This window comes from Rhineura floridana, chromosome 2, assembly GCF_030035675.1.
Source record: "Rhineura floridana isolate rRhiFlo1 chromosome 2, rRhiFlo1.hap2, whole genome shotgun sequence".
Lineage (NCBI taxonomy): Eukaryota > Metazoa > Chordata > Lepidosauria > Squamata > Rhineuridae > Rhineura > Rhineura floridana.
This window is the reverse complement of record NC_084481.1, coordinates 140,361,840-140,385,871: the sequence shown is the minus strand read 5'-3', so window position 1 is coordinate 140,385,871 and position 24,032 is coordinate 140,361,840. Positions and strand designations below refer to the sequence as shown.

General features: G+C 43.3%; 1 protein-coding gene across 4 annotated transcripts; it reads left to right on the top strand.

Moving 5' to 3' along the window:
• Positions 1-2,649: 2,649 nt before the first annotated feature.
• DHCR7 (7-dehydrocholesterol reductase) lies at positions 2,650-23,618 on the top strand. 4 transcript variants are annotated; one of them, XM_061610669.1, is made up of 8 exons: positions 2,650-2,731; positions 9,173-9,276; positions 10,366-10,588; positions 16,921-17,008; positions 17,794-18,007; positions 18,286-18,490; positions 20,294-20,425; positions 21,995-23,618. In XM_061610669.1, exons 2-8 carry the CDS (start codon positions 9,179-9,181, stop codon positions 22,457-22,459), a joined length of 1,425 nt encoding a protein of 474 aa, XP_061466653.1. In that variant the 5' UTR covers positions 2,650-2,731; positions 9,173-9,178; the 3' UTR covers positions 22,460-23,618. The 4 variants fall into 4 exon arrangements, with proteins under 4 accessions (XP_061466653.1, XP_061466650.1, XP_061466654.1 ...); XM_061610666.1 differs by having other exon boundaries at positions 2,668-2,819; XM_061610670.1 differs by lacking the exon at positions 2,650-2,731 and adding an exon at positions 5,048-5,153.
• Positions 23,619-24,032: the final 414 nt, after the last annotated feature.

Sequence of the window (24,032 nt, the reverse complement as noted above, 5' to 3'; positions counted from 1 at the left end):
AATTGCATTTGCCATTTTTCCGCCCATTCACTCAGTTTGGAGAGGTCTTTTTGGGGCTCTTCACAATCCCTTTTTGTTTTAACAACCCCGAACAATTTAGTGTCATCAGCAAACTTGGCCACTTCACTGCTCACTCCTAATTCTAGGTCATTAATGAACAAGTTGAAAAGTACAGGTCCCAATACCGATCCTTGAGGGACTCCACTTTCTACAGCCCTCCATTGGGAGAACTGTCCATTTATTCCTACTCTCTGCTTTCTGCTTCTTAACCAATTCCTTATCCACAAGAGGACCTCTTCTCTTATTCCATGACTGCTAAGCTTCCTCAGAAGTCTTTGGTGAGGTACCTTGTCAAAAGCTTTTTGAAAGTCTAAGTACACTATGTCCACTGGATCATCTCTATCTATATGCTTGTTGACACTCTCAAAGAATTCTGATAGTTTACTGAGACAGGACTTTCCCTTGCAGAAGCCATGCTGGCTCTGCTTCAGCAAGGCTTATTCTTCTACAGCAATACCCCGCATTAACGTACGCAATGGGTCCAGAGCGAGTACGTAAACCGAAAGTGTATTTAAAGTGAAGCACTACCTTTTTTCACTTGCGCTGCCACTGTGCCACCTCTCCTTCACTCGGAGCCTCAAAGCCCTGCTCTAAAGCCTCTGCTGCTACACTACTGCACCTCTGCTGCTGCGCCGCCACACCTCTCAGCTGATTGAGATTGCGCCTCCCAGCTGATTAGCAGTCGCACAGTCACGTCTCTTTCCACCACCACCCCACGCACTGAAAGAACAGGCCACAACCAAAGGTTAAGTGTCCGTTCTTGCGAAGCAAGCATATGTAAACAGGGGAATGGTGCTACTGTAAGTATGTCCATATCGCAAGTGTCCTTAAAGTGAGGGTCCGTATAGCAGGGTATTCCTGTATGTGCTTAGTTAATCTAGCTTTAATAATACTTTCTTAGTTTTCCAGGGACAGAAATTAAGCTAACTGGCCTGTAATTTCCGGGATCCCCCCTGGATCCCTCCTGGATCCCTTTTTGAAGATTGGCGTTACATTTGATACTTTCCAGTCTTCAGGCACGGAGGAGGACCTGAGGGACAAGTTACATATGTTAGTTAGCAGATCAGCAATTTCACATTTGAGTTCTTTGAGAACTCTCGGGTGGATGCCATCCGGGCCCGGTGATTTGTCAGTCTTTATATTGTCTATTAAGCCTAGAACTTCCTCTCTCATTACCACTATTTGTCTCAGTTCCTCAGAATCCCTTCCTGCAAATGTTAGTTCAGGTTCAGGGATCTGCCCTATATCTTCCACTGTGAAGACAGATGCAAAACATTCATTATTTAGCTTCTCTGCAATCTCATCATTCTTTAGTACACCTTTGACTCCCTTATCATCCAAGGGTCCAATCACCTCCCTAGATGGTCTCCTGCTTTGAATGCATTTATAGAATTTTTTGTTGTTGGTTTTTATGTTCTTAGCAATGTGCTCCTCAAATTCTTTTTTAGCATCCCTTATTATCTTCTTGCATTTCTTTTGCCAGAGTTTGTGTTCCTTTTTATTTTCTTCATTTGGACAAGACTTCCATTTTCTGAAGGAAGACTTTTTGCCTCTAAGAGCTTCCTTGACTTTGCTCGTTAACCATGCTGGCATCTTCTTGGCCCTGGTGGTACCTTTTGGTATGCACTCCAGTTGAGCTTCTAATATAGTGTTTTTAAACAACTTCCAAGCATTTTCGAGTGATGTGACCCTCTGGACTTTGTTTTTCAGCTTTCTTTTTACCAATCCCCTCATTTTTGTGAAGTTTCCTCTTTTGAAGTCAAATGTGACCGTGTTGGATTTTCTTGGCAATTGGCCATTTACATGTATGTCAAATTTAATAGCACTATGGTCACTGCTCCCAATTGGTTCAACACTTACATCTCACATCAGGTCCCGGTCCCGGTTCAACACTTACATCTCACATCAGGTCCCAGTCCCCACTGAGGATTAAGTCCAGGGTTGCCGTCCCTCTGGTCGGTTCCATGACCAACTAGAGACCACGTTTCAAATCCCACACAACCATGACACACACTGCGTAACCTTGGCCCAATCACTGCCTCTCAGCCTCAGAGGGAGGCAATGGTAAACCCCGTCTGAACACCGCTTACCATGAAAACCCTATTCATAGGGTTGCCATAAGTCAGGATCGACTTGAAGGCAGTCCATTTCCTTTCCATCCACTTTCTCCACACCACACACCTCATCCATCTTTTCCCGTTTTATTTCCAAACTAAAAAGCCCCAAATGCTGTAATCTTCCCTCATAAAGGCATTTCTCCAGCCTCTTCACCTTTGGTTGCCCTTTTCTGACACTTTTCACCATACGATGTTAAGAAGCAAGTTTTCCTATAGTAATTTGCAATACAGACAGACGTTACAAATTAGTTTAAAAATATCTATTTTAAAAATATCTATTAAGGACAAAGCCATCGCTTTCAACTTGATTCGGAAACCGCAAACCTCTTACGCTCTTTATCAACATAGCATTTCCTCCTCTTTCTTCAAAATATTCCTCGGTTGGCGGTTGCCATGGTTATTTGAATCAGCTCAGCGGATGGCTTCAGACAGCTGCACCAATCCAGCGGTGAAATATCAGAGATCCAGCAGATGATTGGGTGTTGTTTGCAGTATGTAATTCAAGGAGGTGTGGCATAGAAGTGGGGTCAGCAAGACGGGAGAGTGTATGAACCGTGAGTTTCAGCCTAATATTTTGTGTTGGTGTTTTCGAGCTAGCGAAAGAGTTCCACGTTCGTGAGCAGCTGAAAAATAACAATACCGGTAAGGGGGATTGATTCCAGAATTCTAAATGAAATATGGTGGGCATCTATATTGGAATGAATCACGGTATAAATAGTGAAGCAAGCGGAAAATTCACCATTTTGAAGGTTGTTAATAAGCGACACCCGTCTGGTAATTTTCTCGCGATAAGGTGCCCATGTGGTAGTTGAGAATAAGCGGACAACAGGGTTCATAACTGCTAGTTATAAAAAGGAGAAAATGAAAACGTTGTGTACAACTTAATATTTTAACCCTGACTCTCGAAAGGGGGACTTATTTAAGGGCGTTTTGGATTCCTCGTATGGCAGCTTTGGTGCTAGGCATCTATGGCCTTCATTTGTTTTCTTTGCATTGTAACAAGGAAGTGTCTTTTTGAGTATTTTACAGTTAAAACATGTATGCCTTGTATTCTTCAAAAAAAAATATGTTTGCCAAGCCAGAATAAATAACAGGTGGTTGATATAATTAAACAGAGGCAAACCTTAGACATTGCACTTCGCCAGATGAGCAGAAGCTTCCTGTGGTTTTGGGGTAGGAAAAAAAGTCAGTATTAACTTTGCATCTAAATAGCTTTTACCCATGCAGCTCAAACCTATGAATGCAGGTAGTGAGGGTGGGAATTCTTCCAGAGTTAGCTCAATAGTTGGTGATGTGATGGACAGAGTTTTAGGCTATGACCAGGAAGACCACTCTGGTTCAGGAGTCCACTCTGAATCTGAACTTCACTGGGTGTCCCTAGGCTAGTCACATTCTCAGCCTAATCTACCTCTCAGGATTTTTGTGAGGTGTAGTGGTTAAGGCAGACCTTCCCAACCAGTGTGCCTCCAGATGTTGAACCACAGTTCCCATCTTTCCTGACCATTGACAATGCTGGCTGAGGCTGATGGGAGTTGTGGTCCAACAACATCTGGAGGCACACTGGTTGGGAAAGGCTGGGTTAAGGTGTTGGATTAGGACCTGGGAGACCAGGGTTTGAATCCCCACAAAGTCATGAAGCTCACTGGGTGACCTTGGGCCAGTCACTGTTTCTCAGCCTCAGAGGAAGGCAATGGCAAACCCCCTCTGAATACCACTTACTATGAAAACCCTATTCATAGCGTCGTCATAAGGCAGGCCATTTCCATTTTCAAAGGCAGAGAAACTATGTGTGCCCACCTGAGCGCTTTGGGAAAAGTGTAGGATTGACAAAATGAATAAGAAATCCTCCTGTAATACAGCACTGACTCACTAAATATGTGTTTAAAGAAAAGTAGCTAAATGGAAACTGACTCTCTTCTCTCACCGCCCCCCCCCAATAAGCCAGGAGGTGTTCCTTGAGGTGGGCGCTTTTGGTTTTGGTTTTTTGTGTGTGACTTTTCTCTGTGTGTCCCTGGTGTGCTACTAACTTTAAATTTGGGGCATATTTTGAACTGAGTAAGAACTAGATAGTCAGTAGCTTTGCCTCCACCAGTCCTCACCGACGAAGGCATCTTTTAAACCCATTAGGACAGCAGCCAGTTATGCATCTCATGCACTACTGATAGTGGAGGAGGGGGGAAGAGAGAATGATCAGGCAACTTTGAAGCACCCTTTTGTCTTGGGAGTGAGTGACTGAGGGGTGTAGTAGTGGGAGGGGCCAACTTCATGTTGCTGCTCACCCTAGGGAGGAGGGATTTTAAAAGCCGGCTCCTGCGAGAGAAAGTACTTGGGTGCATGATAAATGGATGCCCTTGGGATCAAAAGCAATGCCTGAAGCCAGATGGGAAGCCCTGCAGCCCAGATAAAAATCCCAGGTGGCTAGTTGCTTTTGTCCCCTGGGCAAGATTGGGCAAAAGTTGTTGGACAAAAAAAAAGTTCCTAACAATTCTATATTAGAAGTACACTATCTGCCACTTTGTTTTCCGTTCAAAACTAGGTAGCAGATCAATGTACATCAGTGTATTTGTACATTCTTCTATATAAAAATGCTACCTATAGCTTGTCAATACGTTATTTTTTACGTTACAGATGCTGTTGTGTATTATGTTCATTTATGTCCAAGAATGTTTTGTAGCATGCATTAATACTTGCTCTGTTTATACAGTGAAGTAGCAACACATTGGATTGTGCAATGGGATGTTTTATTTTCTTTACATGAAGGGCTGACTGCACTCATGTTTAGAACTGTTAAAACCACACAAGTTAAAAGAACATAATCTATATCTTAAAAAACTGCCTGATGTAGATACAGCTGCACTAAGTTGCCAGTTTCTTTCTGCTGCTGTTCCTGTGCTTTTAGCAACTAAGCAACTTAGCAACTAAGACTGCAATCCAATACATGTAAGCTCTGTTGGGTTCAATGGGACTTACTCCCAGGTAAGTGTGTATTGCCTGCCTGCCTGGGGTTTGCCAGCCTGCCTGCCTGCCTGGGGTTTGCCTGCCTGCCTGCCTGCCTGGGGTTTGCTGCCTACCTGCCTACCTGGGGTTTGCCTGCCTGCCTGCCTGCCTGGGGTTTGCCTGCCTGACTGCCTGCCTGGGGTTTGCCTGCCTGACTGCCTGCCTGTCTGGGGTTTGCCTGTCTGACTGCCTGCCTACCTGGGGTTTGCCTGCCTGCCTGGGGTTTGCCTGCCTGACTGCCTGCCTGGGGTTTGCCTGCCTGACTGCCTGCCTGGGGTTTGCCTGCCTGGCTGCAGGAGTAGGCTGCACTGAGTTCAATGGAACTTACTCCCAAATAAGTGGGTATTGGATTTTAGCCTTAATATCCCTCTCATTATGCTCCAAGCAACTGTGGTTGATACAATGAATCATGTTTAATGATGTCACTAGGGCCCGCCCCGTGACATCACTAGGGCCCGCCCCGTGACGTCACTAGGGCCCGCCCCCATTTTCTCAGGTTTTTGGATGGTTCTGACCTGGCAACCCTATCCGAAAGGTAGTCTTCACCCCTTATATATCCAGTCAGTCACTGCACTCTGCTGGTGAGGGCCTCCTGCAGCTACCATCTTACCAGGAGGTCCGCTCTGTACAACATAGGAAGTGGACCTTTAGTGTTGTGACACCCTTTGGAATTCCCTCTCCTTAAATATTAGACAAGTACCATCTTTGTTATCTTTTCGGTGCCTGCCAAAGACTTTCCTTTTTCAACAAGCCTTTTAAGTGGAGACTGTATTCCAATCTGCATCTGTGTTGGAGTGGCTCAGGGGTTACGTGCTCGGCCACCTGTGCAGCCGTGGGCAAGCTGCATAGTCCCAAGGAGCCCAGTTGCCTCCCAACTGGCAGTTGCGGACAAGGAAGGGACTGGCTTGTGCAGCTGTGGCAAGCTGAGCAGACCCTCACCAGCTGGGGAGGACTAGCCTCGGAGGGAGGCAATGGTAAACCCCCTCTGAATACCACTTACCATGAAATCCCTATTCATAGGGTCGCCATAAGTCAGAATCAACTTGTAGGCAGTCCATTTCCTTTCCATCCACTTTCTGCTAAATAGGATATGCAAGTTATTCTTATTGGGGAGCCAGTGACCAATAATTGCAACTACAACCTCAAAATTTTTAGTATGAAAGTTCTCATGAACTAGAACTGGATGTACTTATTCTCGGGTAAGAGAAATATAAACACAGTAAGTTTATAGAGCCTCAGTGTTATTATCGTTGCTGATTTGTTAGTTTGTCCAGCATCTCATGGAAGCCAGTAGAACCTTTGTTGCTGGCAGTGTATGACTTGAGAATGTAACACACACATCATTCACAGAAAGTTGTTTAGCTAACGTACAAAAGGATGTGATCAAAGGTCCTTTAGGGCAAGGTGTACACTTTGCCTGTGGAGGGCTCCAGTTTAGTTCTCAGGTCAGTTCAACACCTTGCACATTCAGTTGGCTCTAAAGATGCCTTACATGAGTGGAGGGATAATTTGTTATGCATTAAGTGGCTGACCCAAATTTTGCCAACCTTTGCTGCTGCAGCTCTCTGCGTCCCCTCCAGTACAGTACCAGAGGGTCTCATGACCTTTGAGCAAGGTTTCAAGGGGTGCTGGGGGCTTCAGTGGGAGTGTGGAAAAGCCCTGTCACGTGAGTAGAACTTTACTCATGCTTTACTGAATCCAAAACATACAGCTTGAAGCAGATTCTCATAAACGTGTTTAAAACCTTTGTAAAATTTGAGGATATGCTGATATACCAGGGCTGGGAAATATCTCTTCCTGAGATTTTGAATAGCTTCTACAAGATAGAAAAGATGGTCCTGGGCTACATGGAGAGTCATATGCACAGAATGTCAGGCAGGGGTGGCCATCTAGATGTTATTGTCTAACTCCCATAATCCCTTTCTGCTGGCTATGCTGGTTTGATTGGATCTGAGCTTCTGCAAGACAATTATGGTCATAACAGCTCTGCCCGGGGGTATCCATTCTCTACATGAAGTATTCTCTAGACCAGCTTTTCCCAACCAGTGTGCCTCCAAATGTTGTTGGACCACAACTCCCATCAGTCTCAGCCAGCATTGCCAATGGTCAGGAAGATGGGAGTTGTGGTCCAACAACATCTGGAGGCACACTGGTTGGGAAAGGCTGCTCTAGACACAGAAAAGGTAGGATTGCCCTTGTGCAGACAAGCTCCATATCAATGTGAGCACTGGCACCACTGTATTATGGAAAAAAATACACCCTTTATTATAGTATTGGATCAGATAGAAAACCTGTTACTTATCATCACAGGCAATGAAGTCCCCATTTAGCCTGAACTAGAGCATGAACTGTGTTTTTGTTGTAGGTTATTTTATTTTTGCAAGGGAAGCATGGCAAGGCATGGGGGGAATGAAATTTTAAAGCAACTTTTGCCAAATCGGTGCTCTTCAGATATTTTAGACCGCTCCCATCAGCAGCCAGCATGTAACCAAGTTGGCAAACGCTGTTCTATAGTGTTCTGCTTGGCAAACACATAGGTATAACTGGCCAAACTGTCACTCCCCTGGCTTGTGTTTGAATGCTGAAGGCATTTAATTTACCACTATGTCAGCTCTTCACTGAGACAGCAGTGTCGGTGGGGGTGCAGGCAGGGCTGGAGATTCCTTGGTAATTGCCAGGCTGTAAGTCCTCAGCCGGCAGCTTGGCTATAAATCTGCCAGGCTAGCAAGGAGGAAGCAAGATAAGGGCAGAGGCCGTTCAAAGTTTACGTGCCAAGCCAGAAATCCAGAAGAGACGTCAGTGAAGGTCCGGGTCTAGTTTGCCGAGAGATCAGTCCAAGTCAAGATTCAGGGGATAGGAAGACACACAGTGGTCACGCCTGACGTTGTAGTCAGCAGCAAGCTGAAGCCAAGGTTTGACTTTTAAGGAGCAGGTTTGTCACCAGGTGTGAGCCATCAGCGTTTTGGCCTTAAGTGGACAGGCCTGCCCCTCTTCTGCCTGACCTTCTGTTGTCTACATTCTGCAGGTGAGGGGGAGTATCCTGTTCATTGTCTGCATCTGGCTGAAGGGCTTCAGCTGTGTCTGGGGTGCTCTGCAGCTGAGGGGGAGAAGGAGCTGGGTTCTCAGGAGTTTCCTCCGTTTCGCCTTCTGGGTCTGCTGCTTCTGGGTCTGCTGCTGCTTCTGGGTCTGCTGCTGCTTCTGGGTCTGCTGCTGCTTCTGGGTCTGCTGCTGCTTCTGGGTCTGCTGCTGCTTCTGGGTCTGCTGCTGCTTCTGGGTCTGCTGCTGCTTCTGGGTCTGCTGCTGCTTCTGGGTCTGCTGCTGCTTCTGGGTCTGCTGCTGTTACTCCTGAGTCATCCTCATCTGATGAGTCCTCTGATGGGGCCATGACACACTGTTTGAACTGGTGAAATCATCTCCATATTATTCTTGTTATCTGCAAAAACACAAGACTGCCTTTGTTCCTTTTCAGTCTGGCAAAGTATCTCAAGAGCTTGAATGTCCTCATTATAGATCTACCTCTTCGCCCAGGCATTTTAAAAATTTTAAAATTTGAATTTAAAATTGGAAATTTTTAATTATGTTTTATTGTGTATTGTATTTACATCCACTTGTATTTTAACCTGTTTTATTATGCTGTACACCGCCCTGGGAGCTTATTGCTATAGGGCGGTCTAAAAATGTAATAAAATAAATAAATAAATAAAAAATAAAATTATAGCAGAAGTTGTTCCCGCTGAAGAGATCACTTTACTTAGGTTGTATTGCGTGAGGCTAAAGTCATATTATGGTGGATGTCCCAAATACAGTGGAACTGTTCAGATATAACACTAAAATCTGGTTTGTAAGCAAATGTAAACCATTATTTGACTATTCAAATGAAATGGCATACTCTGACATGCTGTAAACAATCAGAAGTATTGGTGCAAGTCACAGAATTGGGAGGTATATTTTTATGTAGTCAACAGTTTTTCTAATGTCATGTGCCCTCTCTCCTGTAGGCTGCAATGACTGCTCGTAGGGAAACACAGTTTTCTGAAGGAGGGAAAAGTAAATGTGTCATAAATGGAAATGGAACCTCTCAAGGACAATGGGGCAGAGCCTGGTAAGAGAATCCTGCCATATGATAACTTTAGCACTGTGTAAAATTCGCTTCCAGTACTCAAACTCATTTGCAGAGTGTTTTTGACATTAGGCTGAGGGTTGCATGTCACGCTAGGACTATAGGTTACTTGGCCCTGTTTTAGAGGGATTAGCATGAGTCAGCTCCAAAGGTGCACTTCCAAGTGCACAGAAGGTATCTTGTGCTCATGGAAGGTCTGTTTTCACGTCTTGCTGTAGAATGTTAAAAGCCAAACTAAATTGAAAGATGTCTTACCATCTGGACAAGCAGAAGCATGAAAACAACTATAGAGCCTACTATTTATCATACAGCATGAACTCTTCTAGTAACCTTGGCACAAGAATATGAAGAACAGCACTAAAAGCTGTTTTCCTTCCACTCTCTGTTCTTTGGACGATATATCTAACATGCAGGTGTCATAATTGCAAATAGGTATTCAGCTTGTCCTTGGATTTACAGGTGAGCCATTCCTTTGTTCCAGCATGTGATATGGTAGATACTGAGCTAAGATGCCATTTTGCAATTAGATCTAGCACACTGTGTTCAGAACAGGGACAGAGCTTATGGTTAAGTCAGTGTGATCAGTAACATATGGTATTATGGAGATGGTTGTGGATAAGAAAGAGAAAGGGTAGGGTTATTCAGAATTGTAGATCTGGGATCCATGCCAAGTTAAACATGCTGGCAGCAGGCCCATTCCCAGAAGTAAAGACATTGGATGAGAGACACAGTGAACCTTCCCCAGCATGCTGCTAAATTAATATGTCTGCCGGAAGGGGGATTCAGCAGTCATCACAAATAAGTCTTCAATTCGTATATGCGCACTGCCTTATATGTGATTGAAACAGAACAGCATGTAAAGAGCCTGGTCTCCCACATCATTTCTAGTTTTGTCCTGACATACACAGAGATTTCCAGGGGTCACTAAAATCACAAGAGCAAACTTGGCCCTCATCCTTGATACCCTGTAGCACTGCATGATAAACCATTACTTATAACGTTTCAATCAGGCCATGGTCAAAGCACCATCTTGTTGCAGCTATTCAGTTTCTTCTGTCTCTTTTGTTTCAGGAAAGTTGACTGGTTTTCTTTGGGAAGTGTCATCTTTCTACTCCTGTTTGCACCCTTCATTGTGTATTATTTTATAATGTCGTGTGATCAGTACAATTGTTCTCTAACTAAGCCAGCTATTGACTTGTTCACGGGAAAAGCCCACCTCTTGGATATCTGGAACAAGACGCCACCATTGACTTGGAAAGCTGTGACTCTCTATATTACTTGGGTAATTTTCCAGGTATGTATCTTGAGGCTTCTCTATTGAAATCCAGTAGGACATAAGTAATGTAGCATGTGATCCAAATTTAGCTTTTCTGATTACAACATAGTATTTTACAGGTAGAATCAAAACCTACACAATGAAATAGGGAATATAGGCTGTCTGTTACTACCCTGATGCTCTTTCACTGTTTGTGATTGCTACTGGCAGTGATGCAAGACTCCCAGATCCAGCATTCTGTCAGCACTCCATTTGCACTGGCTACTGACATCCCTGGCTTTCTGGACAGACCCCTCACTAATCATCCTATTATTGACCCCTTTTCATTTGTATTGTTCTTTCCTCTAATCCACACTCCCTTTCATGTTCTGCATATGTGCACCTGCATGCCGAAGACAACGATTGAGTCCTTTGAAAGTCTTATTTATGCATCGAGGCTGATTTGGAAACAGAATCCGAAGCAGGCCATGTGATTGTTTTCTTTGCAGGAACCTGTTGCTCTATGTATATTATGTTTTGTTTCCATTCAATAAGCCCAGCTTCATGTGGTGCAGCTTTTAGTTGACCTTGGATCAACGTTAAATAATGTGTGGCTGGTTCTGGACATGGATGTCCTAGAGTTCAAATCCCGCTCGGCCATAAAGCATGTTGGGTGACGTTGGGCCAGTCACATTCTCTGAGCCAAACCTTCCTCATAGGGTTGCTGTAAGGATAACATGGAGTGGGAGGAGAACCATGTATGCTACCTTACATTTCTTGGAGGAAGGATGGGATATAAATATAATAAATAAACATGACAAATTACAGGGCAGTTCACCCACTGCCCTTTTAAATGAGGTAAAATAGTTACTGAGAAGCACAGTTTAGCCAATACTCTACACGCCCTGGAACTACAGGACTCCTTTAGCTTTGATCTTTGTGGAGTGGGTGAGAGACTTGCAAAAAGAGAAGAACCAATATTTGGCCCAGGCTAACTACTCTGCTTAATATCGTATGTGTGGAATTGAGCAGAGTTCCAGATACATACTTACGCCACATTAGACACCTGTACTACTGCCATATCTAAAGCAAGCATACAGCTCTATCCAGTCCTTAATTAGCCCTGGCAAGAACAAGGGCATCCTTCCAACCTGCAACATCCAACAGCAATATTGTTGTACTATTTGAATTCCCTGGGTAACAGCCATTGCCTGTTCCCACATAGGTTCCCTTGGTTAGCTGGCTACTTGTTCCAATTGTCTGAGGAAACTCCTAAAACCACACTATCATTCTGGGGCAGGGAACCTGTGTAGTTTTACCTCCCAATGAGTCAATGCTTGTTCCAACTTTCATTCAATGCCCCTAATGATCCTGTGTCTTAAAGACCATCTCACCTTTGAAAGTTCTGTCCTTAACTATTTATTTTTATTTGGACAATATCTACCACTTATATTTAAACAAAACTCAGAGTTTACAATATAAGTTAAAACAGCTTAAATAGCAAATACAAAAAATAAAAGAATATCTACATTTTATAAAACACAGTTAACAGCCAAACAGAACATCGTCTTTAGTATCAAAATAAACATCGCACATAAAAATCAACTTCAAAAAAACAAGAAACAATTCATAATAAACATAGTGAACAGTGGAAAAAGATACTCTAGACATCAGAAAATAAGGTTACTGTAAAAATCAAGTAAAGAAATATAAATTCAACCTTTTAAAATAACATGATAGATGATTAGACAAAAGAAAATCAATTTGCATCCCAACCACTGCGCATCAATCATATCATTAAAACAAAGCAAAGCAATTAAACTGCCCCATTATAGTAATAAACAGAACTTTATCTAACTACAGCAAGGTGTAGTGATGATCTCTCCTGGAGGGAAGCAGGCTCCAGAATAACTCAAGTTGCACAGCACCAAGGGGCACGCACGCACGCACGCACGCACACACACACACACCCTCCCTCTTCAGGCAACCCGTCCCCTTTTAATATGTGGTGCAGAAGAAGATATTGCAAGGGTTTAGATAAATGACAGACAGCTGCTTCAGCAGCACACAAGGGGCTTATCCAAATGGAGTGGGATAATCCACGGTTTCCATATTTGGTTTGTCATCTGATAGTCCTCACTTTGCCTTTTAGTTCGCTCTTTCCCAACTTAAATAATGTTTTTTGCACCCGCACACGCAGCGGTAAGATCCCTACATTCTTTTTGCTTTTTCCAAGCTCCGCCTCTAAAACCTCCCCGTCAACCAATTGGTCAGCCAAAAAATTACGTATGCTCCTCTCCCCCTTTGCAACGAAGCGCAATATGGCTATAAAGAAGTTCTCGCCTCTGAAGGAAAGGCTGCTGGTCGGTTTCATGCCTGCCTTCCCAGGGAGAATGAAATTGACAAAGCTTTCTGGAGCAGGCTTGAAACGGACCAGAAGCCCTTTTCTTGTTTGCGTTTGCGATATTACACTTAAACGAATGTATGCTTTTCTGCCTTTATTGATATTTAAGGAGATACACACACTGGCAATTGCACTTATTTCCCCAAAAAAGCAAGAAACATGTGTGTCCCCCTCCTTCTCCCTTTCCTTCCCAAGGAGAATGAAATTGACAAAGCTTTCTGGAGCAGGCTTGAAACCGACCAGAAGCCCTTTTCTTGTTTGCATTTGCGATATTATACTTAAACGAATGTATGCTTTTCTGATTTGAAGCAAAACCCCCAGCAAGTAGAATGAAATTGACAAAGCTTTCGGAAGCAGGCTGAAACCGACCACCACCCCTTTCTCGCTTGCTGTGCATTGCAGATCTCACCCAGAGCAGCCGCCCAGTTTGCAGGCTGGCAAAAAATAAAATGCATCTGCGCAGTAGTTGCAGACCCCCCCAACACCCCACCATTGCGACGATTGGTTCAATTTTCCCAGGCTTATTCTCGCACATGTGCAAAAGTGCAGATACGTGATTGGCTGGAATGAGGAGAAGGGGCAAGGGGAAACGCCCAAGAACCGCCCATCAGCTGTAAAGTCTGCAGTATTGCATCCTAACTCCTGAAGGCACAGTGGATGATTCCCGATTTTAAACAGCAAATCGCATTTTTGCCGGTATTGCAAGGAGCGGATTTAACCCGCGAAAATGCATAACAGCGCAAGACATCATTTGGACGACTGAAAAATAATGAACACACATAGCGGGCGTGTCACACATTTTGCAGTCGTCTGGATGAGCCCAAGGTCATAGATAATGAGAAGTATTTGCATCCAAGCATCTGCATCCTTTGTTGCATTTAGGCCTTCATTGCAGCCCTATCAAATCATTAGTTCTGCTCACCACTCCTTATACAGCAGTCATTTGACCTGTTCCTCCATCTGTCTCCACCATACAAGTATAAGCTATTGGTCATAGCTACATGTGTCTGGGCTGCCTGTGTTTTATTTTGCCTTACCATCTTGATATTGTTCAATGTTGCATTTGGCACTCCAAGCCACAAAGCCATTTTATTTATTGACAATGGCTATGCTGGTTGGGGCAGAAGAGAGATGGAAGCCTATCAACATTTGTGTTGTTGCCAGGTAGGGCTGCCTTTCTTAGAAACAACCCCAAGTGCTTCGGTAAACACAAACTAGAACAGTTTTATTTAAGTATCAGTACACAGGAAGCCAAGCTGACTCCTCTAGGTCTCTCCTTCTCCTTTTGTTCCTTCCCCCTCTTCTTAGAAAATCCTCCTTTCCACTACTTCCCCTTGACCCAGGGACTAACTATGTACACAACATCTAGAGGGCCACAGGTTCCCCATCCCTACTCTGTGACTTTAGCTTTCTGCCCCCCCAAAGGCCAGGTGTTACTGTTCTGGTGGCTGCTGACCTCCCCTGAACAGACAAAGATGGTAGACTTATCCCAATAGCTTCAGTTGAGGACTACATAATGATTTTGCAGTGCACCAATTCTGATATACTTTTGTTTTTAGGTCTCCTCTTCTGGTTTGCGAATTATTGTTTCCAGAACATGGCATACTTTCCTTTTCACTGGGACTTTTGATTTGACATGTAGTTTTGCCCACACAGTCATCTTCATGACTTCTGAACCAGTACAGGCCAGCCAAAACACTGGCATCTGATCCTGATGCTTCCCCCTGACCTGAGAGTTATTTCATAGCCTATTAAGCTTAACTGATAGGGGAACAACCCCACTTATGTGCCAGCTTGTCTCTGTGTGAATGCCAAACGTTTCCAGCATTCTGCAGTCCCAGAATTTATAGGGTGTTTATGTGTTTTTAATATCTATATGAAGCCACTGGGAGCTGTCATCAGGAGATATGGAGTGAGGTGTCGCCAGTATGCAGATGATACCCAACTCTGTCACTCTGTTCGATCTGAATTGGGAGAGGCAGTTGAGGTGTTGGATTGGTGCTTAGAGGTGGTGATGGGTTGGATGTGAGCCAATAAATTGGGGGCTGAATCCTGAAAAGGCAGGGATGTTATGTGTCCAGAGTTCTCATGTCCAGGAGGTGGGGAGTGGCCTGTTCTTGACAGGGTTACACTTGCCTGGAAGGAGCAGGTTCGCAGCTTGGAGGTACTCCTGGATCTAACATTGCTGTCCTGGGCTCCTATTGGGAGAAAGGGTGGGATTTAAATCTAATAAATAAATAAACATTGTCACTGCAGGTTGAGGTGGCCTCAGTGGCCAGGAATGCCTTTTTCTGGCTCCTGCTGGTTTGCCAGCTTCTGCCCCTTTTGGACAGAGATGACTTGACCACAGTACTCCATGCTCTGCTAACTTCCAGATTATATTATTGCAAAGCACTCTGCATGGGGCTGCCCTTGAAGAAGACGAGAAAACTTCAACTGGTCCAAAACGGAACAGCTAGTTACTGACTGACTGAGCTCTGTCCTTCTTGCTTTGCTCACCAACCCCATCTTCTGTTGCCAAATCCCCTTCCCTCTGGGTCACCAAAGCCCCCCTCCATGGTTCATTGTAGCTCTCCCCCATTCCCCGCAGGTGTCACCAGAGCTGCACTCCCCCTTGTCCCCCCCACCACAGAGTTTGCCAGAGTCCCCTTCTCCCCACCACCCCAAGGGTTCCTAGAGCTCCCCTTCCCCACCACCACCACCCCAGCGGGTGCTATAACTCCCCTCCTCTGGCTGGCCTCCCACCCACCTGGTGAGGCTGAGCTCCGGGCCTCATCGCATGGGCCTGCCATTGTACCCCCTCAACTCCCATGCAGCTTCCCAAACCACCCGCCCACCACTTACCTTCTTGCTGTTGCCCTGTTGCTACAGCAATTTGCCTTGCCTGCCTCATCTGTAATCATCATGCTACCCATGTGCCTGAGCAGAAGCATTCATAGAGCATGATGCTTACACAAATATAGTATAGGTAGGTAACCCCTGTTTTAAAATAGCTGTATGGGTTGCCAGTTCATTTCTGGGCCCAATTAAAGGTGCTTGTGGTAGTATCTAAAGCCTGGAGCGACTTAGGTCCCAAATATCTGAAAGACCTCTCTTTCCCTACAGATCCTCTCACATGCTGAGATCAGCAGAGGGAACACTTTTGCCACCCTCAGATATTTGGGGGATGGCCCAGTAGAAGGCATTCTCTGTGGGGGCCCCTAAGTTATAGAACTCCCTCCCCATCGAGGTGTGTCTGGCAACTTAACAGTACAGTTTTAGGTGAATGCTGAAAACATACCTCTTTACTGTAGCCTTTGACACCCAAGACATATATTTTAGGACCCACCCTATTCTGGGATTTTAGGTTATTTTTAAATTGTTTTTAATGTGGTATTTTAAAATGGTTATAACCTTCCCTGGGACATTTGGGTGAAGGGCTGGTAATAGATGGTGAGGATGATAATAAATACATGATCTCAGTAAGCATTACATTGGGATGGACTTGTGTGGAACTTTGGTGACTAGAGTACCTGATGGGAACTGACCTAACAAACGGTCGCTAACCAAAGTCATTCTTTATTTCTGTATCATTTATATATGAATGCCTGTGCAGGGTATTGACATCTGGAACTTAACACACTTTTATATACTATCTGAATGCAGAAAAGTAAAATTGCCCGAAAGTTAGGTATGGAAACTTTGCCTTTGGCCTGTAAGCTAAAATACTCTGTATTGCATATCTTAAAACTTCATTTTAAATATCTTATTATGAGGGGTTGTTCAGTATTAGAAGCTGTATGACATGCAAAGATATGTCTGAAACTATGAGGACTAGAAATTTGCAACTCGGGATTTGAAAAAAAAGCCACAGAAATAAGAGTATTAGAAATGCAAATCAAAATCACCCATCTTTCATAACTAACTGATTTAGTTCATCAGTTATCATAAAGATGCTTGTTTGCTCATAAATTCATTTTTGTTACAGGCATTTTTGTTCATGCTTCCTGACTTTTGCCACAAATTTCTTCCTTGGTTTCGAGGAGGAGTACAAGAAGGAGCTATGACGCCTGCTGGTAAGGTCTTTGTTGCCAATGCTTTTTCTTCACAAACCTTTCTAACAGCAAGGCATATGCCTCCAGGAAGTCCACAAGGAGTACATGAGGGCTGCAGCATTCCTGTTTGTTCATAGGTCTTGTTGTTCATAAGTACAGGCATACCCGCTTAATGTCGCTTCACTTAATGTTGCCTCGCTATAATGTACTTGCTCCATACATCCCCATACCCCGCTTAACGTTTGCGCGCTTCACAATAACGTACTTTATTGGCATGACGCCGCTGCCATCTAGTGGTGATTGCGTGCAGTACAAGTGAAGACAATTGCTTCACTTAAAGTTTATTTTCACTTAAAGTATACTCTCCGGTCCCATTGCGAACGTTAAAGCGGGGTATGCCTGTATACTAAACAGGGATGTTCCATCTAGCTATGATGGCTAATAGGGGTTGATAAATTTATGGAGAATAGGTTTTATTGCTGATATTTTAGTCTGCATTTTATTGTCAAGTGTTCATTATCCTGAGAGCTCTTGTTAAAGGGCAGTCTACAAATATAAGAAGTATTTGGTTCCACAGTTGCCTGTGTTCAACTATTGGAATGGGCTGGGATACATTTAAAGCATGTACATAAATGAGCTGGTTCCTCACCCCTCCAAGACTCTTCCCTATGAAGGCTTACATCATGTTTCCTGAAAACAAGGTTAAAAACGGCAGTGTTTACAACCACTGGATGGCATGCTGCCTTTCCTACCTCTTTGTCATTTGCCATCACAGTACTGAACCATGTAACTCTTTTCCCTTTTAGGCATAGTACTCAAATATGAGATCAATGGACTTCAATCCTGGCTTATCACACATGTACTCTGGTTTGCAAATGTCTTCCACTTCCACTGGTTCTCACCCACCATCATTTTTGACAATTGGATTCCACTCTTATGGTGTGCAAATATCCTGGGCTATTCAGTGTCAATATTTGCAATGATAAAAGCCTACTATTTCCCCTCTGATGCAAAAGATTGGTATGTTGGCATTGCTTATATTATTACATGTATAGTGTTAATACATTTAATGAGCACTGTATTTTCCACTGATTAATAAAACAAATTAATCCAGAGATGCTCTTGAGATTATAGATGTTGAAAGCTAATATTTCTCAATTATAGCTTACTATAATGTAATTGCCTTAGACTGGTCAGTAATCATGTGCTATTTATGACACTTTGCTCAATTGCATATGGTTTTGAAACTGATTGTATATTAATCTTTTTGGTTTTTTTGTTTTTATGCACCATTTTAGCAAATTCACTGGTAACTTCTTCTACGACTTCATGATGGGAATTGAATTTAATCCTCGTGTAGGAAAGTGGTTTGATTTCAAACTGTTTTTCAACGGCCGCCCAGGCATTATAGCATGGACTCTTATTAACCTCTCTTATGCAGCAAAACAGCAAGAATTATACGGACAAGTAACTAACTCTATGATACTTGTCAATATCTTGCAGGTAAGCCCAGGCTCATGAAACTCCCAAGTTAATTTTAATGCTGTGAATATTTAAGCTGGCAAAGCTTTGGTTTTAAAACAAAATACAGTGTTTCATTTGTCTAGCTGCTTTCTCACTTTTCAACCTATATCCCATCATGGAACTTAAGGTGGCATACGTGTGGTTTTCAAGCAGTCATTCATCCATGCACTGAACAGACCCACATCTGCTTATCTTCAGCAAAGAGGTGGCCTTGTGTGCCTTCAGATATACCTTGTAGTCCATATTTAGTGTAATCTGGTGAGTTATGATTTTACTGTGGTAAAGGATTATGGCTCACAAAGTATATATGTGTGTGCCATCAAGTTCAAGGGAGGGATAGAGGCCATGGCTTAGTATAAACACGTGGGTTCTGGGAGAAGAGATTGCAGCCACTTTGCTCCTACCAGTCATTCTGCTGCTATGCAGATTTGTAATGGCTTGGCTTGGCATGTGGTTCAAAACTGGGTTGTGCTTTAGCTCTTCCAAATAAACCATGAACCGCTAACCATAGGACAAACCTTGGTTACACTTCATGTTTAGTCTGGAGAGAGCTAAACCATGAGCCTGGGTTTGGATGACACATTAAACCAAATCATGGCTTAGCTCAGTGCAGCAGCAGAACTATGGAGGAGCACAGCGGCTACAGTCTCGTTTCCCAGAGCTTACACATTTGCACTGAGCCATGGTTTGGCTTAGCATGGCATGTGAACCCCAGGCCAGAGAGTTTCAATTTCCCCTCATAATTACAATATCTATCGGGTCTGAGCATTTGTTCAATGGAAGTGAAAACCACTGGGAAATGGAGCAGCCCCAATCTCATAGATCCAGCCCTCCACCTCAGTCATACTTCTGATTCATGCTACAATGTGATGGTAATGGAACATTGGGGACAGATGTAAACTCCTCTTTGTTTGATGTGGAGATAGGAAGGGAGAAGGTTGACAAACAGAGGGTGGAGATTGCTTAACCAGGATGGACGTCTTTAGCATTTTGATAGTTGCATAGCTGTAGTCTGCTTTATGTGGCAGATGGATCATACTAGTCACACTTGTTTGTTCCGGGGGGTGGGGTGGGGTGGAGGAATGTGTTTTAGAATGTTTCTCTGTGTGAGGAGATGAAATAATGGGGAGGAAAGCTGTAATAAAGACTTCAATGGAATATCACTTATAGCTTATCCAGATGTGAGAGTGTAGGGTCTTGAGAATGTGATGATCATTGATTCACATCAATTGTTGAGATTCAAGACTGCAGTACGTCATTGGTTTAATTGTAACTACAAGCTGAGAATGTGCACTCATGCAAATGAAAGCAGTCACACAATAGCTACTGAAAGCATTGTGTGTGGGTCCTGTAACCATGCAGGGAGGTGGAAGACTCTTCTCTCAAACTTAACGTTGCTACTACGCACCAGCTCAGCAACATAAATGGATGAAAAATAACAGTGTCTGCATGTTAGCTACACACACTCTCTTTCAGGTGCAGTACAACAAGCATTTAAGCACTTTACCATGTGGCTTCCAGTCATATGCACACATCCTGGCTCTCTGAACTATATTGAAAGTTTGATTCTCTGAAATATGGAATGCATAGAACTACTGTTTAATCTCTGTCAGACACATTATCTCATCTCAAATGAGAGAAGCAATCCAAAAAAGGATGGTTGACATTAGAGTCTATCTTGAGTAATTTAAGCCTCTTACTTTTCAAGGAAGGATGGGAATGGTTCACCATTGTTCACCTATGACTAGCCATAGAGATCTCTGATATTGTGTTTTTTTCCAGAGCTTATACATTTTGGACTTTTTCTGGAATGAAGCCTGGTATTTGAAAACAATTGACATCTGTCATGATCACTTTGGATGGTACCTGGGCTGGGGAGACTGTGTCTGGCTTCCTTATCTCTATACTCTGCAGGTATTTTCACATGTTCATGATGTGAGAGTCGGTAAGCCTTAGAAGCAGTAGTAACAACAGTGGCATTATTGGCTGTTACAGCAAAGGTCTTGTTCAATTCTGTCTACTACTTTGGACACACATTGTGATTCTTAACATCCCAAACCAAATTAATATCTTAAACATAGCTGGTCCTTTGTTTTTATATTAACTGCATTTATATCCTGCCTTGCTTCCAAGGAACAGGGTATAAAAAGCATTTCTCTCCATCCCACCCACCCCGCCCTTTCTGTTTTTTTTGTTGCTTTTTTTTGCAACAGCCCTATGAGGAAGGTTTTGCCGAGTTGTGGTGACTGGCCAAAGATGCCTGAGTGGGGATTTGAACTCTAGTCTCCGCAGCCTTAGTCTGACAGTGTAAGCACTACACCATATTGGTTCCCATTATGACAAAGTGACTTTACAGAGTCACCTGTGGCTTACCTCTGTGTACTGTAGAGTGTTTATCCCCTCTCTGGCAGTTAGCAGATTCAGTCTCTAGTCTGGGCTCTGTCAGGCTTGCACCTACTTTCACCACTTTGTCAGGCCCCTACCCATCAAGATCCCACTTCAGGCCACCACCTGCTAGGATCCCACCTGTGGTTACCGCCTTGTCACGGTCCCACCTCAGGGTCCTGCTCTCAAAATAGTTCTCTCACCAGCTCTAGCACAGATCTCGCAAGATCCCACTGCTAGGCAGCACCACCAGCCACTCCCTATTTCACAATATTGCCTTGAGACTTTGCCTTAGTCTCCTTCTGGCTTATTACTTCGTGTCTGTGTGCATTTGCAGGCCACAACCCCCCTGTATCTTTGTGTCTATAAAGCAGAGCTTGGAAACGTTACTTTTTTGAACTACAACTCCCATCAGCCCCAGCTAGCATGGCCACTGGATTGGGCTGATGGGAGTTGTAGTTCAAAAAAGTAACTTTTCCAAGCTCTGCTATAAAGCATACAGCCCTGGGTTGCTCTGGATACTTGATGATGTTACACTATCTCTTCACTGCTGCCACCATTTGATACTGTTTCTCCACCTTGGTAAATACCCTGCCCACCCTTCTGGTCTGTGAAAGCCCCAGCCAAGGATCAGGCTTTTGGTAAACCAAGAAAATATTTATTTATAAACACCAGGAAATAACAAGATTACTTAAGGTATATTTAACAAGCATATGGTTTCATATATTGCGTTACTCTTTATGTTTCTAGTCAAATATAATCTGCCTCAATACCAGCCTAATGCAATCCAACTCACAACTCCCTCAACTCCTCACAACCCAAAACAACAACCCTCTCTCAAGTGTCATCCTCTCATTTATACCTTCAGCCACTCAAACGCTCAGCCAATCATCATACAGCATTCTCCAGCATTCTAGCCCATGTACTCCCCCCTCTCACTCAGTCCACTTACCATATATACTTTAATAAACCTGCACTTACCATATTTACAGTAATATCTATATACAGGGACATCACAGGCTCCTCTAAAGAAAATGGAAGGGTACCAGTTCAGTAAGAACGTTTGTTTATGGGGTATGTTCTTCTGTCTCTCCTCAGGGACTATACTTGGTTTACCACCCTGTTCAGCTTGCCACAGGCAGTGCAATTGGAATTCTGCTACTGGGTTTAGCAGGCTACTATATCTTCAGAATGACCAATCATCAGAAAGATCTCTTTCGTCGCACAGATGGCAACTGTAAAATCTGGGGCAAGAAACCTAATTACATTGAATGCTCCTATATGTCCACAGATAAGACCAAACACTATAGCAAGTTGCTGACTTCCGGATTCTGGAGAGTTGCACGCCATTTTAACTATACAGGAGACTTGATGGGCTGCCTGGCGTACTGCTTGTCTTGTGGCTCTGAGCACATCCTGCCTTACTTCTATATAATTTACATGACCATTCTTCTGGTTCACCGTTGCATCAGGGATGAACACCGATGCTCCAGCAAGTATGGCAAGGACTGGAAGGAGTATACTGATGCAGTACCTTACCGGCTATTTCCAGGGATCTTTTAAATGCTTAACTTTAGACATAAAAAGTATATTTTTGGAGCGCATGTATGAACTGTACCTTTTTTGTGGAACAAGTTCTGAAGTCCTAAAAAGGTCTGGCAACAGAGATATCCTTTTGGCCCATCTGATGGGACATGATCCTCATATCTGTTAAGATCATTGCACCACTAAAATGATCTAACTTTTTTGTTTTTTAAAAAGGTTTAATTCTGCACTGATTTGTGTGTGTATCCAAATAAGCTTCAGGTTAAAAAGTCACATCTTGAGGTATGTTCAGATGTTCACCTTGAGCATAAACCTTCTAAAGTGTTTCATGGACAGGAATGCACATGTACGTTTGTCCCCAGTGTCATGTGCGTCTTTTCCTCCACCCGAGTTCCTGACCTTCATGTTGCGTGTGGAAGGTTTGCAGAGGGCTTCTACTTGAATTTGCTTGAAAGTGAGAAGGGTCTGCATGATGGGACTGGGACCATGCATTATCAAGGTCCCTGACTGCAAAGAGGTTTCTCTTTGTGTTCAAGGCCACCCAAGTAGAACCCCCTAGTAGACCTTACTTGGACATCACAAGGAAGGTCAGGAACAGGAGGCGGGCATGATACATAAGAGGACGCTGAGACAAGGGTTTACAAGTGCAATGATATTGAGGGGCAGGGGTTAAGTATGTACCACTGCTCCTGTCCACTCAGAGCATTTGTGTGTGCATGTATGTTTGGTTATAATTGAATCCATTCTGTTATTTCATTATGGAGCAGTGTCCACGGGACAAGATGGTGATAAACTGGCCCTTTAAAACTGCTTACTCTTCACTGCAGTTTGTACAATGCTGCTTCTGGGTAGTTATTATCTGTGTTGCATTGCTCTGGGTGAGCTATAAATGAACAAAACTCCCCTTGCATTCCCATCTGATGATCCAGTCCTCAGAAGGGCTTATTGTAGCTTCATCAGAAATTTTGGAGCCATGGTAAAACTCTAAATGCATACTAAATAAATGCATACTACTGGGCTTCTACTGGAAGGGCAGGATATAAATTTAATAAATAATAAATAAATAAAAGTAAATTACTAGCTAATGAGGGGACATGATTTTCATACTTTGTGGCTGTGTTGGTAAAAGGTCTGTATGAGTTCTTATGTTAATTGTAATAAAAATAGCTTTTAGAAATGTGCACGAGTTCTGCCCTCATTAATTATCATAGACATTTTCTGCACAGAAGTTCGCCCTCATTCAAAAGACTGCGTATATATTTTAAGTAGAAATGGTAACACTTCTGTGGCCATTCTCAAGTTTTAAAAGGTTTGCGTGGATGTTGTGTATACAAATATGTAAAAAGTCACAGTACTTACTGATGACCAGTTTGTGGCAGGCTTCTACCTGTCTTAAAATGGGTCTTAAAAAGTGTTAAATCATGTTATCAATAGATTTTAAATAACATGTTTTAGAGAGATCATTAAATATTGGATGCAGATAGTTTCCCACTTTGAGAATTAAGTTCCTGGTTAACAAGGAACCATCTAGTCTCAGCTGCTTATGCAATCTTTCCTATGACACCTCTTGTATACTTATTTATTTAGTATA